The 17,777-nt window shown below is 38.8% G+C and overlaps 2 protein-coding genes across 4 annotated transcripts; both read right to left on the bottom strand.

Annotated features, from left to right (window-relative positions):
* Nucleotides 1-2,370: 2,370 nt before the first annotated feature.
* LOC137488985 (uncharacterized) lies at nucleotides 2,371-11,997 on the bottom strand. Of its 3 annotated transcripts, none has more exons than XM_068219021.2 (9): nucleotides 11,446-11,997; nucleotides 10,018-10,152; nucleotides 8,558-8,677; nucleotides 6,650-7,837; nucleotides 6,367-6,461; nucleotides 6,198-6,248; nucleotides 4,687-5,179; nucleotides 4,017-4,122; nucleotides 2,371-3,583 (listed from the first exon to the last, which is right to left on the bottom strand). In XM_068219021.2, the coding sequence occupies exons 1-8, from the start codon at nucleotides 11,717-11,719 to the stop codon at nucleotides 4,019-4,021; spliced, it is 2,460 nt and encodes an 819-aa protein (XP_068075122.1). In that variant the 5' UTR covers nucleotides 11,720-11,997; the 3' UTR covers nucleotides 2,371-3,583; nucleotides 4,017-4,018. The 3 variants fall into 3 exon arrangements, with proteins under 3 accessions (XP_068075122.1, XP_073793734.1, XP_068075123.1); XM_073937633.1 differs by having other exon boundaries at nucleotides 10,018-10,317; nucleotides 10,417-11,776; XM_068219022.2 differs by lacking the exon at nucleotides 8,558-8,677 and having other exon boundaries at nucleotides 11,446-11,828.
* Nucleotides 11,998-13,860: 1,863 nt separating this feature from the next.
* Nucleotides 13,861-16,466, bottom strand: trim35-20 (tripartite motif containing 35-20). The gene is made up of 6 exons (XM_068219023.2): nucleotides 15,845-16,466; nucleotides 15,619-15,714; nucleotides 15,225-15,455; nucleotides 15,125-15,147; nucleotides 14,933-15,051; nucleotides 13,861-14,506 (listed from the first exon to the last, which is right to left on the bottom strand). The coding sequence occupies exons 1-6, from the start codon at nucleotides 16,238-16,240 to the stop codon at nucleotides 14,019-14,021; spliced, it is 1,353 nt and encodes a 450-aa protein (XP_068075124.1). The 5' UTR covers nucleotides 16,241-16,466; the 3' UTR covers nucleotides 13,861-14,018.
* Nucleotides 16,467-17,777: the final 1,311 nt, after the last annotated feature.

Genomic DNA, 17,777 nt, shown 5'->3' with positions numbered 1-17,777 from the left:
GTTTCTGAAAGAGAGGTAACTTTAACCATGTCTACACTAATCCAGATAAATTTGAAACGGAGTTTTCCTTTAAAACGCTTCACGTCCACACTGTTGTTTCTATTTGTTTTCCAAAACGTTGTCATCCACACTGAAACGACTACAAATGCTTTCACCCTGTACTGCGCATGCGTGAAACGTAAGATGCTTCGGCATTTCCGCCTGACGTTTATTTTCTTTCCGGCTCTTTGAAACATTGCGGCAAAATGTCAAGGAAAAGCACAGAGTTTTTTTAAATGGACTGACTTTAAATGGAGTTGCTGCGTCGAGTAACACATGAATACAAAGTCGCAAAAGAGAGTGAAAATGTAGACTGGGAGACGGGCCAAAACAAATACGCTGATATACTGGACCGCTTTAAAGAACAGTATCCTGCTGATGACGCTGCTTACCCTCACAGTAAGGGCGACATCACTAAACTCATAATCACAACGAAATTAAACGAATTAGTAACATGATTGCGTCATCGTTTTCGAAAGACTCTGTTTTTACAGTCTACACTACGACATGAAAACAGCGTTTTCAAATTTATCCACTTTGAAGAGCGTTTTCAAAAAGATACGTTTTTGTTTCCTAAAAACGCGTCTCAGTGTGGACGGAAGGGCAAAACAAAGACAAAAAATACATGGCCTTTAACTGAGAGTCAGTTACTGTGGTCACTTACTCTGTGAACCTAACCTGGTCAGGAGCAGGTTTTGTTCTCTAAACTCTGTGTTTATTCTAAAAAGCCTGAACCGTTTCAGTATTAATGGTATTATAAAATGACCTGCAGAGCGTCTGGAGTGTGTCAAGAACGTTTTCCGCGTCTCATGGCCTCAAACACCCCCACGTGTTTATTGTGTGTCAGCATTGTCTTCTGAGGGGCAAGTACATTTATTAAATATAGAAAAGATTGACGCAGCTTCTTCTACCGCAGTAAATTCTGCTTTTACTGTTGATATTTGGTGCCTGTTTAATCAGGAAGTGATGATTTGGTTCTCTTTGACTCGTTGGATGGAAACGCTGCTTTATTCGCACATTTTTCATGAGTTATTCCAGTTTTGCACATAAATTTAATTAATATTATTGGATGGAAACAGCTATTGCCTACATTACAGTCACACAAAGAACAAAGTCATGTACGAGAATGGCTTGTCCTTTTTAAATAAATAAAGCTTAAATTCACTGACCTTCAGCAGGGACAAGTAGCCTAGATTAATTAGGATTATTATTCTTTCTAAAAACTATTTTTCGTTTTGCTTACATTGTAAATGTCATATCAACCTCTATCACTTGATCAATAATAAAGGCAGACACACAAGTGCACTGTTAAATTTATTAAAACTGATCAACGTGTATAAAAGTGGGAACTTGTGTAAAGATTTTATAAACGTCACACATAACATTACTTATTTTATTCAACTTTAATATTTAAATGCTTTAAATGTAAAATGAACTTAAGCAGCTATGTTTTCCCATGCTAACTGTCTCTGTTTCACTGATGCAGTGGTGTTGCTTTTCAAAATATATGCTCATATTTGCTATAACTATGCATGAGCGGATCAAATTCAGCAGGAGAAAGAAACGCTGATCTCTTTTTTTAAGATGTTGTCATAGTCACTCATAATATCTGCGCTCCATTGATAATGCCTTTTTATAGTCGCAGTGTGCACGCTTAACTATGAGTTGGTCTACTCAAAGTTGATTGACCCAACTCAGATCCACTATTCTGAAACTCAAAACTCAGAGTTTTTAATCTCTCGGTATCAAGTTTAAACTGAATTGTTTGAACCTCCTAACTAAAACAGGCCCCAGATGTTTTACAGTGTGCTCAGCCTGCTGTTTTGTCTACACACACACACACACACACACACACACACACACACACACACACACACACACACACACACACACACACACTCATAACAAAATCACATGACCCTTTTTAGTGCACATACAGGAACTTGTTTGGTGAAAGTATTTCCATCATAGTTTACCTGCATCTTTTCTTATCGAATGAAAAGTTTATTCTATTCATTTATTCCAAATTTATGTGCATCTTGGCATTTCCATCTACCGATTAAGGTGGATGGAAACGTAGCTACTGTGAGCAGTTGAAACACAACCTGAATATGAACAGACTTGTTGCGACTCCAGACTGCACATTTTCCAATCTGCCTATTATTTGTGTCTTGAAATGGTTTAAACCATAAATGTGGTTTACCAGTTGTCAGGCGTTATACTTCTGTGCATTTATTGTGTTCACATTTCTGCATGTCTGTGTTTAACAACCTGTCCAAATATAAAAAGAGCCTCCATTCATGTCTTATAAATAAATAAATAAAGCAGCAGTCACTTTATTATGTCTTTATTAAGAAATGCACATTAGTCTTTCTTACAACATGTCATGTGCGCAGTATAAAACAAGTTACTCTGTACAGTAAAATACTTTGCTTTACACAATAATAAATATATAAATAAATAAATACATAAATATACAGTGAAAAAGCAACACAGGCTCATTCTGAAAATGTATCCCTGTATATGTTTCTGGAGATCGCGAATTATGTAGCCAGAGGTAAAAGTAAGGCTGCATTTCATCTTTAAAATGAACGCTACGGGCTGGTATGACACTGTATGGACGGCATTTCCACTGTTACGTTTGTACAGTGGCTCGATAAGTACGTCAGCGGACTTGAGATACAGAGCGAAGTTGACCACGACAACAGGGGTTAAGTCTGGTGAAGAACGGGTCCAGAAAGCAGATAAGACTAAAACAAAAGCCAAAAAATTAAATAATCAAGTAAATAGCAGCGTGAGAATGTGGTAAAATCTGAAAACGTGGTAAAAATAAGACGAGGGCTTTCTTTTTCACGATTGCTTTTTAAAATACTGCTGTTGCGTGAAGGGAAGGGGATGAATGGGTCAATTGGTGCTTTTGAAAACACTATCGGTTGGGTTTAGAGGATGGATGGTGGGTCAGCTGATCGGTCAGTCAGTCAGTAGACATCGACCTCTAGTGGATTTACGTGAGAACAGCAGGCGCAAATGGCACTCGCGAGAGAAATTCGAGATCTGAAAGCGTACACAGCGGCCTCTGGTGGATTCACAACAAACAAAACTGCAAAACAAACGCAGCATATTTTGTCGATCTCCAGAAATGTATATAGAGGTGCGTTTTCAGAATGAGCAAAAAGTGCAACAGTGCAAAAAAGTGTCTTTAGTATCTAAAATATCGTCTAGTCGTGATATTTACAAGTCAAATCATCTTTATTTACACAACACTTTATACAATGTAGATTCAAACAAACACAGATCAAGAAAACATCAATAAAACAGATCAACAATGTCAGTTCAGTGTACAAAAGTCTCTGTTGAAGATCAGTTCAGTGTGGTGTAAATGTCTCTGCTGATGGTCGATCCACTGAAGAGCAGCTCCACCAGTCCAACTCCAGCAATCCAGGGCTCTTGAGCTTTGCTTCTGGATCAGGAAAAGCTTCTTTATGGTGATTTTTGATGATTTTGTAGATTTTTTTGTAGGTTTTTCTGCTTTGTGTGTGAAATTCTTACATGAGGAAAAACAAAGGAAACATTAAGCCATATCAGCAGCACATTTAGACCAACACAACAGTCAAATCATCTCGTCTGTGAACGGCCTCTTAAAGCTCCATCAGTCGACTGATAAAACTGTTCATCCACCGAGAATAAGCATCACACACATGCAGATATCTGCTTATATGCAGCAGAGTTTAGTCAAACACAGTCATATACGTGTGTGTTCGGCTTTCATTGTCTCAGTTACCATCTTCTAACATTGTGTTTCTTCTACATGAACTGTGTTGCTGAACATCTTTAATGCTTGTTTATCTTGATGAGTGTAAAGTGCACAACAGCATCCTCGCTCAACTGAAGATGATTCAGAAAACCAGAAAACTAATCAGCTTTGTGTGTCCCGCTATTATCACTGTAGTCTCCTACTGGACCAGTGGTGTGTTTACCTTCATCCCCTCTTCATCAACAGCTTCTTCATCCACTCGTGCTGTAAGATGTCCTCCAGTGTCCACGAGTGTTCCTCCACACACTTTTCTATCAGATCACAGCACTCTGTACAAGGAGAGAGAGAGATAAAGGAGACGTTTATGAAGATATCTTCTGAAATTTGAGATTAAAGAAGCTACTGCAGGGTTCTGGAGGGCCGGTGTCCTGCAGAGTTCTGCTCAAACCCAAATCAAACACTCCTGAAACCAGCTAATCAGTGGATATATCTGACATTACCCCCCCTGTACCCTTAAATAGTGCACTGTTTGAAGGAGCAGCCATGTGTAGTGGTCTCCAACCATAGTGGACATTCTGAAGCGCACTCAATCAATCCCACAATAACAAGTCTACAACCCATGAACACTCAAAGACTAGTGAATACCCATAATGCACTGCCAGAGTTCAAACAGATACAGTCAAAATGACTTTAAGTTCACTTGAAGATCTTCAAGATTAGAGTTGGAGGTAAACTCTGCAGGACAGCGGCCCTCCAGGACCAAAGTTGCCCATTCCTGAGCTAATACAGATGGTGATGTTAGATTCTGTAGTGTCTCTCCAGGTTCTGTCCTGGTATGAGACTACAACAGGTTGAGGTTTGGCATGTGTATTTATCAGTGTCTGTTCACTCACCGCTGGATAAATTGGGGTTAAACTGAAGTCGATTTCTCTCTCCATGCCCGCTGTACAGTAGAGCTTTAGCATTCACCATGTAGTGCAGCAGGTAGCCTAGGTTAAAGACGCCGTCCCGGATGAAATCCACATATTGGTCTTCCCTGATTTTGGAAGCACAGCCGAAGTCGATCAGCTTGAGGTCCAAAGTCTCCGTGTTCACCAGGACGTTTTCTTCATGCAGATCGTTGTGAGAAATGCCATGGTCAATGCAGTGCACGACTGCCTGGACTAACTGGTGCAGCAGGTATCGTGCGACCTCTTCTGTCAGCCTGCCATGACTCTTTACATATTCCCGCAGGGATACGCAAGGTTTGGGGAACTCCATGACGAGTGAAATGAATCCTTCTTGATCAAACCACTCGTACAGTTCTATCAGGTATATGCTCGGCGTAGGATCTTTCAGGATGAGCATATACGCCGCTTCTTTATACGCAGGTTTGGAACAACCAGGCTGAAGAGGAAAAGAGAACAAGGGTTAGTAGCTGCAGATCAGCTTGCATCATAAAGGCTACATCCAGAAGGATCTGCATTATATAAAGCATCAGTTCACCCAGAAATTCAAATGCTGTTGTTGATTACTTTCCTTCATGTTGTTTCAAAATACTGAGACTTTCATTCATCTTCAGAACACAAATGAAGATGTTTTAGATTGAATCTGAGAGCTCCCTCATCCTCCACACACAGCAAAAGTCCAGAAAAGGAGACAAAAACATCCTCGAAGGAGTTCACGTGTCTTCAGTGGCTCAACTGTAATCATACGATGCTCCAAAAACACTTTTGTGCACCAAAACAACTGAAAAACCACTTTGTTTGCTCAAGTCTTCTACATCAGATTGGGGTGTGCATTTACTACAGGTAATATGACACTTGTGTGTTGCACTGCCTGTAGTAAACGTGCACCCTGACCTGATGCAGGAGGAAAACATTGGCAAACTAATTTGCTTCTACAGTGTTTAAAGCACACACAACTGATCTAGCAGCCTCATATGAACACAGCTGAACCACTGAAGGCATGTGGACTGTTCTGTCCTGAACCTTGAACATCTCAGGACCCTTGCTGTCTATGGAGAATGAGGGAGCTCTCAAATTTCTCAAATAAACTATCTGAAATATCTTAATTTGTGTTCTGATGATGAATAAAGCTCTCAGAGGAGTGAGGGTGAGTAATCAATAACTGAATGTTTGGGTGAGCTGATCATGTAAATGAGCTTTACGCTGCTTTAGTGTTTGTGTATCTATGATCAACATCGCTGTCCAGCTCTTTTCTCTTACTGTGCTGCTGTGAACTACAGGAACTGTTTACATTAATCAAAGTTCACCATCAAAATGATTTTCTTCAGCTTGAACATGAGTAAAACTTTCATACAGATTCACATGACTGGATTTTGCCTTTTGAAATTCCACTACGCCTCATACATGCGCCCAAACCATTACAGAATTCAATACTGAGTGAAGTTTTGCCAACTTACGGCAGAGATGTGACGGTCGTCCATTCTCTTGGGAATCTTCTTGATGGCAACCTGAAAATCAAAAACACAATTATTAAGTTTTCACATTGATCAATCTGTCATTTATTTAATAAATACACAAGTTTAGATCAAGTTACATAAGAAGTCAAATGTACACTGAGAGTTTTACCTCCTTGCCATCAGATTTACGGACTGCTCTGTACGTTGTGCCGAAGCTCCCGGATCCCAGAACTTTTCCAAAGCTGTAGAGACTGTGCAAAGGTGCTGAAAAAAGAAGAGATTGTTTAAGTGCGTTCAGTTCTCTCATACTGATACTACCTCACATTACCAAACATGCTACAGCAGCATTTACAGCAGCACTGACTGAATCAACATTGATTAAGAAACTTTGATGAATGTGACTCTGCATTTGTGTTTGCTACGTGACGTTAAAGTGTTGTCAGCAGACTCACCTGTATTTGCATCACACTTAGAGGATCCTAAGGCAGAGGACGACTTCACATCTGCCGTTTCCTGGAGCCCAGATGGTCCAGGAACAGGCTCTGGTTCCGAATCGGCCGAATTCTGCACCTCAGGCTCTGGAACTTGATTTCCAGTATACCTGCGACAAAAGCCCTCAAGGACAAACTCTGGCTCAGGATTCGCAGTGTCCCAAAGCCAAGACGGCCCAGGAGCAGGATCTGAATCTGGGCCAAAAGTGTTCTGGAGCCCAGACGCTTCTGGGACAGGCTCTGGATCTGGAATAACAGAGTTCTGGAGCTCTGACACTCTAGGTATAGGCTCTGAATCTGAATCAACAGTGTTCCAAGGACCAAACACTCCAGAAACAGGCTCTGGGTCTGGATCAACAAGGTTTTGGACCACAGACACTCCATGGGCAGGCCCTGGATTTGGATCAACAGAGTTCTGGACCACAGGCACTCCAGGCACAGACTCTGGATCTGAATCAACAGAGTTCTGGACCAGAGGCACTCCAGGCAGAGACTCTGGATCTGAATCAACAGAGTTCTGGATCACAGGCACTCCAGGCAGAGACTCTGGATCTGAATCAACAGAGTTCTGGACCACAGACACTCCAGGCAGAGACTCTGGATCTAAATCAACAGAGTTCTGGACCACAGGCACTCCAGGCAGAGACTCTGGATCTAAATCAACAGAGTTCTGGACCACAGGCACTCCAGGCAGAGACTCTGGATCTGAATCAACAGAGTTCTGGATCACAGGCACTCCAGGCAGAGACTCTGGATCTGAATCAACAGAGTTCTGGACCACAGACACTCCAGGGACAGACTCTGGATCTGAATCAACAGAGTTCTGGACCACAGACACTCCAGGCACAGACTCTGGATCTGAATCAACAGAGCTCCAGGAACCAGACACTCCAGAGAAAGACTCTGAATCTAGATCTGAATCAACAGAGGTCCAGGAACCAGACACTCTAAGGAAATCTTCTGAATCATTAGAGTTCCAGGAACCAGACTCTCCAGAGACAGATTCAAGAGAGTTCCAGGGAACAGGCATTCCTGGTGGTGTTTGGGGCTCCACTCTTGTCCTTCTGAGGAAAGGCTTCTTTATGGCCTTCCACACTCTCTTGAAGAAAGCACGGACTCTGCTCCACCTGCTGCCTCGTGTTTCAGGTGCTTAATGGAAGAAAGACAACAAAGCACATATTTAAAACATGACAATCAGTTATTGTTTAGACCTCTCTGAAAAGGTTTTCTCAGCTGTGGCAAATAAAAAAATACATTAAACTGCCTCTCTCGCATGTCAACTTGTAATAAAACTAAAACATTACAGGAATAATAGTGAGCGGGAAACATATGTCGACAACATGTTTAAGATGTTTGTCTGTCAACTTGATTAAAATGAGTAAAACAGACAGGTAGTGCTTTCTCTCTCTCTGTGTCTTCTGTCAACATGACTGAAAAACATGTCGGAAAAAACAGACACAGACAGGAGAGACACACCTGCATAAAGCCTGAAATGTGCACTTTTAAATGGACAAACGTCTTGAAAACAAATGTGTTCTGCTTTAAGTAATACGTGTGTAAAAATGCAATGCAGAATTCTCTGTCAGAGCTCATCAGCCGGCTGATTATTTCCCGCATTCAAAACCAAATCATGACGACAGACACTGTAACGGCTTTCATTATGGTAATGAAGTTTGTTGTGTTACCTTGGATCGTTTGGACTGAACAGGAGCAAAGTGTGCACACGACTCAAACATGATCAACATCACATTAGTGAATATCACCTTACACTGTTTTTATATATATATTTTTACTCAAGAGGTCAATAAGCGTGTTTCCCGGTAATAACATGTTTATATTCTACAGTGAAGCGGTTGCTGACAATCTCACCGGTCGTGTCTTCCTCCACAATGTCTTCAACATAAAGTGCTGTACTGGCATCAGAAAGCATCGTCCAGTCCTCGTCCAGCCACGGACAGAAGCCATGGCAGAAGCTGAGGGTCTCCACATCTAAGCATGAAAAACAGAATCAGAGTCAATTTCCACAAACAGAACATTCATGTCAAAACGTCTTCATTGAACACGATCTCCACTTAATATTCTGATGACTGTTGGGATAATAAGGAAAACCGATGTGTTTTAGCTGTTCCTAACTTCTTCTGTCTTCACCATGTTGACTGCACATAATATTTCTCTACCTATTTTGCAAGACACTAGCATTTTTGGGTTTAACATGATATATATAGACCTAACTATGATATTCAGGTTAACTAGGTTAAGGTTAAGTCGTTGGACAGCAGTGCTTTGTACTTTAGAGAATAATAAAAATAAACTAAAACTGCTTTTATTGCAGTAACACTAAAAGAAATAAGACTTTCCACAGAAAACAAAGCATTATAAGAAATTAGAGGAGTAATGCATCACAAATCTCCAGGTTTGGATCACATTAGGGTTTTCTGAGTCACTGATCGGCCCATATTCAGATCAACACAGATTTGCTTTCCATTTATTACAAGCACAGAACAGCAAGGAACATTTATTATTAACAAAAACAACTTCAGAGCCGGTGATTTCAATAAAAAAGGTAAGAAATAAGCAGCTGATTCAATAAAATATACTGTTAAAGTGGAAATGCTGTCAAACTTTCATTTGTCTGTTAAAGCAGGGTATATACAGGAAGCAGAGGGTAAAATTCAACACCTAAGAGCTTTCTGAAGACTCTGTCGACACATTTTAAGACCTCATCGCCACTTTAGGTCTGAACAGGTAACACTGGCGACATTGTAAATATATTCACTAAATACTGACTGTAAGAAACTAATCCTAAACTAAAACATTACTCATATACTTTACTAAAATGTTAATCCAGAAGGTTTCGCCTGCAAATCAGGTTTCAGAAAGCAACACAGCACTTTAGAGACATTAGAAAGCTGAACATTTTCTAAATCTACTGGTACTGAGAGCAGATATATATCTGTAATTTACTTTATTATCTGCCGTTTCTCTTTCTCCAGTTTAATATAACACATGCTGTGATTTTAATAGAGTGTTTCGGATGTGCATGTGTTGTTTTGGCTAGGCCAAGTTAACAAAAGGTTTGACTTTAAGCCAATTTACCTCACAAGACAACTCGTCCTCATCCTGTCTAAAACCCAATACTGCTCATTTCTCATTAGTGTTTGATATGTCTTGTTCTGTCTTTCTTTTATACGTTTATTTTATTCCCCCAACACTTTCCAGTATCTCTTTACTCTGTTTTATCTTTATTGTTAACTTAATAGATCAAGTAGCCTGTTTCCCATTAATAACATGTCTATATTCTACAGTGGAGGGGTGTCTGACAATCTCACCGGGTGTGTCGTCCTCCTCAGTGTCTTCAGGAAGATGCTCATCTGATGCTGTTCCAGCGTCTGAATCCACAGCCCACTCCTCGTCCAGCCACGGACAGAAGTCACTGCAGAAGCTGATGGTCTCCAGAAGTGTCCCTGAACAACACAATTAGCCATAAGAGTCAATTTCCACAATCTGAGATTCGTTCATTACAGGATGTCTTCATGGAAAATGATCTTCACGTAATATTCTGATGATTGTCGACACAATGAGGAAAGTCTATAATGTGTTTCAGCTATTCCTAATTTAGAGGAAAAATACTTCAGAAAGAGCAAGTTTAAGCTGTTTTCACTCACATCAACTGATTAAAAACATGAAATATTCTACAAATAAATACTACAAATATATAATACAAATACATTTACAGCTGTCCTCGCGTTTCTGTCAGTCCTGTCACACTTTATTAGATTTAACATACAATGTGTGCAATAGGCTGTGACTCAGAGGAAGTGACATCATGGTCAAGGATGCGTTCTGTCATGGATTTGTGTGATTTGATGCTTGTTTTGTATGATTTTTCTGAGGACGACAAGTTTAAAGTTCAGGCCCTGTCACATTTTAATAAGTGTAAATGTACATTTCTGGTAGAGCGTCCCTTATACATTATATATGAACATATTTCATCAATATACATCAGATATTTGTGAATATACATTACATTAATTAGCATCAAAGCCCAAACTAGAGCTAATCTAACACAAAACACAATCACAGTCCAAGAATGAGTTCACCCAAATGAATATGTTGAGGAAAATAACAAATAAATGTTTAATAAACAGGAGAAATCAAGAGAAACTCAAAAATACTGAGTTTAGCTGAAATTCTCTAGTGTGTATATATGTTTGTAGTATCCAATTTGGATTTAAATGTGTTTTCTGTCAATTCCTGAACATGTTTGATGACTAAACTCTTATTTTAATGGATTTTACTGTTTATTTGTGCTGTGACTTACTGTGAGGTAAATTATCCTATAGCAAGACTTGATTATGGAGGTGTCAGGTGTGTATTTGGCACTTGTGTGACTTTAATAAATCAAATATTACTGTGTGAAAACATTGACAGAGGCATTTCTGAGTATTTTACAGTACTATTAAACACAAGTCTACACAAAACACCTAGAAATTGTTTCTCTACTGTGGTGAACACATAATTATTCATGTCAAGGTGGACATTAGTATGGGACAGCTCATACATATAGGCCAGGCCAAAGTCTAAATTTACCTCACACAACTTATTCTCATCATAAAGTCTGCATAAACTCCATTATTGATCATTTCTCGTGTTTGTTTCATATGTAATGACATTTATACATGTGTTTTAAGTGCCCAATACAGTAATTTCATCATGTTTAAACCTCAGAAAGCTGTGGTGTTTGCTGACAGTCTCACCGTTTGAGTTTCCCTCCACCTTAGTAGTAGTAGAGGGACCTTCAAGGGCTGAACCGGCCTCTACGGCCACTGTCCGGCCCTCTTCGTCCAGTCTGGGACAGAAGCTGGAGAAGTTGTCGAGTCTCTCCACGCAGAAACCCGCGTCTTCTTTCTTTCCTCCAACACACACAGATGTTGTTGCCGCCATCGCGTGGTCAAATGCAGGCAGTGTGTGTTCACTCAAGTTTTCACTCGTGTGTTCACTCATAACGTGTTTATATCGACAGATATCCATAGATTTAGTCAAACTTTGTAAACGCGAACAAACAATACTTCTTCAAAACTCTCAACTGAAGCGAGTGACGAGAGCGAGCAGTTATGTTCTATTGAGTGACGTCATTTATGGAATGGAGATTCTCTTGGCGGTTTATTTTCAAATGTCCAGTTTATTGCTCAAATCTCCAAAACGGCAAAGATGTGCATAAATATGAGACAATAAGACTGATTCTGTACCTGAATCTGGGTCATAATCAATAAACAACAGCTAACCACTTGTTCTGCTGCCTCAGAAATAATAAATAGCTCATCAATGTCAAAACGCTAGCCAATCAAATCCAAGAAGGCGGGCTTTACAGTTCGCTGCTAAGTTATTTATTTATTTATTTATTTATTTATTTATTTATTTATTTATTTATTAATGTAAAAAAATGATAATAAATAATTTCCAAGAATAAAAAAATTATTAAGACTAAGTTAAGAAATATATAAAATGTAAGAATCAGTGTGTTTTTGACACAATTTCCAATACTAAATATTAACACAACACTGGAAATACATATTGGCATTTTATAAAGGAATAAAAAAGGGCAATACACACAATTATTAAACTATACATAATTTTTATATTTCTTTATAAAAAAGATATAGTTCATTAATTTAATTCATTTTTTTTGTCGGCTTAGTCCCTTTATTAACCCGGGGTCACCACAGCGGAATGAACCGCCAACTAGTCCAGCACGTTTTTACACAGCGGATGCCCTTACAGCGGCAACCCATCTCTAGGAAAAGAGATATAGTTCTTTGTGATTTTTGGTAATTTTTAATTTTAAAAATAAAAATAAATAAGTAAAAACATGTAAATAAATAAATAAATAAATAAATAAATATCAGCATAAATAAATCCTGCTCTTCGTTTTGATACTCGGCACACATACGCGCATGCAATTTTAGGGATCATCTAAAGGACTAAACAAATACATTCATTATTTTCTTCTTTAAACAATCCTCAACATCTGATCAGTGAAGTCAGCAGATCTCCTGAAACACACACACAGCACTGTCTATACTGGAGAGTCATCAGATCTACTGTACTCTACTGTATCCTGCATTGCTGTGTTTGGGTGTTTTCCACATGCTGACAGATGTTTTAGAGGAATCATCACACATTCTGACTGTACACAGACATTTCTCTTGTCATATGTGAATATTTTAAAGATGATCTTATATTAGATTCTCGAGGCTGTTTGTTTACAGCTTAATAAAGCTTTTTCCTCTGTGTCTCTCTTTAAAGATGTGTTTATACTCCAGATTTCAGTGTCAGGATTCTTGTGTCCTGTCCAGTGCATTTGTTCATATTAATTATTATTATTCTGTTATGAACTGCTGTTTAATATTTTGTAGAAACTGATCAAACTGATGCCTGTTTTATTATGATGTTGCTTTTATCATTTGTTATGTTGAATTACTGATATTCATGTTATTCACTATTAAACTATTCTGAGGAAACTGATTATAAACTATTAAAAATAATAAAAGAGACTGTAGAATACAACACTTATAAAGGGACTTTGACAATTTATTAATATTAATAATGTTTATCATTTATGATTATATTGAAGAGTTTGCATGTTCTCCCTGAGTTCGCGTGGGTTTGCTCTGGGTGCTTCGGTTTCCCCCACAGTCCAAACACATGCGGTACAGGTGACTTGGGTAGGCTAAATTGTCCATAGTGTATGAGTGAATGTGTATGGATGTTTCCCAGAGATGGGTTGCAGCTGGAAGGGCATCCGCTGCGTAAAACATATGCTGGATAAGTTGGCGGTTCATTCCGCTGTGGCGACCCCAGATTAATAAAGGGACTAAGCCGACAAGAAAATTAATGAATGAATGAATATATTCAATAGTTTTCTGTATAAACTGATAAAACCTTCAATAAATCAGATTATTAACTATTACTTATAATTTTATGATATTTAACTGCTATTATTTTGACTATTTTTACTATAATCGTGTTAAAATCAGCAAACTGTGTGATATTGATGTGGAAACCCTGATTCATTATTCATTTTTCATGATTTTAGGAATTTGAGTAAGAATTATTCTTTATATAATTATATATTGAATTAATATTTTACATGTAAATAAGCAACAATTGTAAAAAGTAAAAATAAATCTTTATTGTCACTTTTGATTCATTTATTGTAAATTTCCTGAAACATTGATATTCTGATATTCAGATCAACACACTCATATTGACCTGATTAAATATTAGAGACATGATGAAAACAGGAAGATCCAGAACTACAGCTGTAATCTCACTGAACACTGGACGCTAACATCTGTAGAGAGGAACCACACCAAAAGACAGGGTAGACAGTATCAGTGAAGGTGGTTGTGTAAGTGTGTAGATGTTCATTATTTACAGGATCAGAGAAAGACACTGTTCCTCTGTCATAATCCAGATCAACTCGCACTCGATCAAGAGCCTGAACAACACGATAACCAGGCAATCCAGACCATCCATAACACACACTCCAGACATCAGACTTAAAGAGAACATCTCCCTTCCTCTGGTTTGATGCTGTTGTTACTCCAAGAATCCAGCGTTTACTCTCTTTAACCTCCACGATCCAGCAGTGTTTTCCTGAGTTAAAACCCTCTGAACCCAAAACACAGGAATAACGGTCAAATCTCTCTGGATTATCGGCAACTGGTTGTTTGATTCCTCTGTATGTCACTCTGGTCAGATCATCAGACAGGTAGAGTTGTGGATATGCAGTGTTTGGATCCAGGATGACAGGAGCTGAAGAGACACAATCAACAGCTGCTGTTATTCTGATGTTCATATAATGATCAATCACAGATTATTCTGAATTATGACACTCGTCTGTTGATCAAACACATCAGACATTTTCCTCTCATCACTGTCAGTGTTATTAGTTTATTATCAGTGTTTAATGCAGCAGAGGACAACATTACGTGTGTGTGTGTGTGCATGTGCGTGTGCGTGTGTGTCTGTCTGTGTGTGTGTGTGTGTGTGTGTGTGTGTGTCTGTGTGTGTGTGTGTGTCTGTGTGTGTGTGTGTGTGTGTGTGTGTGTGTGTGTGCGTGTGTGTGTGTGTCTGTCTGTGTGTGTCTGTGTGTGTCTGTGTGTGTGTGTGTCTGTGTGTGTGTGTGTCTGTGTGTGTGTGTGTGTGTGTGTGTGTGTGTGTGTAAGAGCTCAGACTCACTGTACTGGACAATGTCCTGCATCTTCTTCCAGACTCTGAACGGCAGGTTGCCCAAGTAGCGAGACACATGAATCAAAGCTCCAGAAGGCATCTGTGGATCCGGCTGTGAGATCTGGACTCTGGAGGAACATTCAGGAGTCAGAACTGCAGTGGCTTTGACTTCAGAAGCAGAGAAACCAGCAGATCACTCACCTTTCCATTGAGACTGGAAACTCCTGCAGAACAAACACACAACTGATCATCAACAACTCAATCAATCATCAATCAATCAATCACTGATCTGAAATCAGACCTTCAGAAAGCAGACGTCATTGGCTTTCAGCATCTCCTCCGTGTCTTTGATCGTGTGTGAAAGAGCTGAGATGTGTGTGTTCATCTCCTCCAGCTTCTCCTTCATCATCTGCTTCTTCTGCTCCTCTTCCTCCCTCAGTGCAGTGATTGTAGCTTCTTCTTCATCTCGGAGAAACTGATGAAGCTTCTCAAACTGCTGTTTAATCTGACGCTCTGTGTGCTCAGCTTGAGCCTGAAATCAAACCACATTCACTTCAGTCATCTCAGACGCTTTCTGGAGCAGCATTTCTATAAAATTCTGGGAACGCCATATTTCAGTGCAGGATTGTTTTAAATTAAAATTAAATTGTATTATTTAATGATCAAATATCAGCTGTTGTATGATCAATCCTCACCTTGATGTGTTGAGCTGTTTTCTCAAACTCTCTCTTCATCTCTTCATTAAGTTTACATTTCTCCTGTAAAGACTTCAGTGCTGTATTGAGCTCCTCCTAGAGGTTAAAGTCCAGATAGAGTGATAATGCATTCAGAAAACACAGTACAGACAAAAAGTTCCTGAGAAATACATGTGTCAAATACAGCTTTATTTTTTATTTCATTGTCAGGTATAATGTGTCTCACCTTCTTTGCTGGAGCCATTTCACTGATGGGTCTGAATGTGTGTTTGAGGTGTTTCTCTGAATCTCTGCACACTAAACACACAGGCTGTTTGTCCTCCAGACAGAAGAGTTTGAGTTTCTCACTGTGTAAACTGCAGATCTCCTCAGATCCTGATATACGTCTCTCATTTCTCTCCTTCAGGAACGACTCGCACAAGTTTTGTAAAGCCAGATTAACTGGAGGATTTTCTTTTGAGGATCTTCTCCTGCAGACGGGACACTCCTGAGTATTCTTGTTTCTCCAAAACTGTTGAAGACACTCTTTACAGAAACTGTGACTACATGATAATATAACAGGAGTCTTGAAGATTTCCTGACACACAGGACAAATATAATCATATTCAGCTGATGAAGCCATTTTCACTGTTCCAGCAAGTTTACTTTCACTTTCTGAATGTTTTCTAAGAGAGAAAAACCAAAAGAATCACAGATCTGCAGAAATCTGTACAGAAATAAATCCTCAATAATCCGTTTTCCTCTTTGTTCTTCACTGATTCCTGTTTGATTTTGTCCAGAAATGCAGAAGAAAGTTTGAGAAAGAAGTGAAATGATCATTCATCGAGTCTCTTCCTGCTGAGTGTGTCAGTGGGTGGAGCAGTTCATGGTTGTCTTTTAGGTTGTGCAACAGCTCAAACAGGAACATCAGAACAGAATGCTCACAAACACAGACTAAACAATAAACCAAACAGTTTTATTCAGCACACTTCTATTTCTTCAAATCCTGATGTCAGTATAAATTCTTCACATGCTGAAGTCACAGTTATTAACAAATGTCTGATTTTGATGCTGATTTTTAGTGTTTTGTAATCATAAATCTAACCGAGGAGACATTGACAACAATTTCCCCATACTTAAAAATGAAAAATTACTCAAATGTTGTGCCCTGGTGTCTCTAAAACCTTACTTTCAGCATTCAACCTAAAGTTCATTTAAATAACCGTTTTGAAGATTCACACAGACAACAATGTTATTAAAATGATGCCGATCACAGAGATATTTGTATAAATCTGCATGCCTGACCATTAGTTGGCGCTGTCGCTTCTTTATTTACAATAATTTAAAAACTTGCAATGACAAAACAATGATATACAATCATATATGCCCAACCCTGTTGCTGGAGATCTACCTTCCTCCAGAGTTCAGCTGCAACCTCGATCAAACTCATCAGTCTTTAATTACCAAGAGCTCCTTCAGATTCTACTTAGTTGTGTTGATAAAGAAAAGAGCTGAGTTTAACACAAACTAGTAAGGCTTTTATTTGTATGTGTGACATTAGAGTCTATGGAGTGTGTGGTGTTTGTTTCATTTGACAGACATTTGACACTGGTGTATTGTAGATGAGCACTAGATGGCGCAACAGCTTCATGGAGACATGATCTTCACCCTGCTGGACATCAAGAGTGTGTATAATCTCAGTAGGATACACAGGGGGAGATGTGGAAGGTTGTTTTTGTAATCCCTACAGGACACAGTATTGTCCTGAGTATGAGTATTCAGTCTTCCCATATGGATTTGTCAACACCTCCTCTACTCCAAGCACACATTAATGAGGTGTTCGGGGAGTTCATCCACTGCTTTTCTACTGATTGATGACATCCTGATCTACTCCTGAAACAAGGCTGAATATTGCAGCATTCTTGATTTTGTTTTGACTTTATTCATGACATTTATTAATCTTAAACTGTTTTAAGTATAAATTTATTGTGACTTTATTATTCTGGAACTGTTGTTTCAACTTTATAATCTGTATTTTTCCTCATAGTTTTGACTAATTATTCTTAAATTATTTTGTTTAAACTTTATCATTCTCTAACTATTTAAACTTTATACTCAGATTATTCTGTTTTGACTTAATTCTTGAAATGTTTTGACTATTATTTTTGAAATATGTGGAA

The sequence above is a fragment of the Danio rerio genome, chromosome 22, assembly GCF_049306965.1.
Source record: "Danio rerio strain Tuebingen ecotype United States chromosome 22, GRCz12tu, whole genome shotgun sequence".
NCBI lineage: Eukaryota > Metazoa > Chordata > Actinopteri > Cypriniformes > Danionidae > Danio > Danio rerio.
This window is presented reverse-complemented; position numbering and strand designations above follow the sequence as displayed.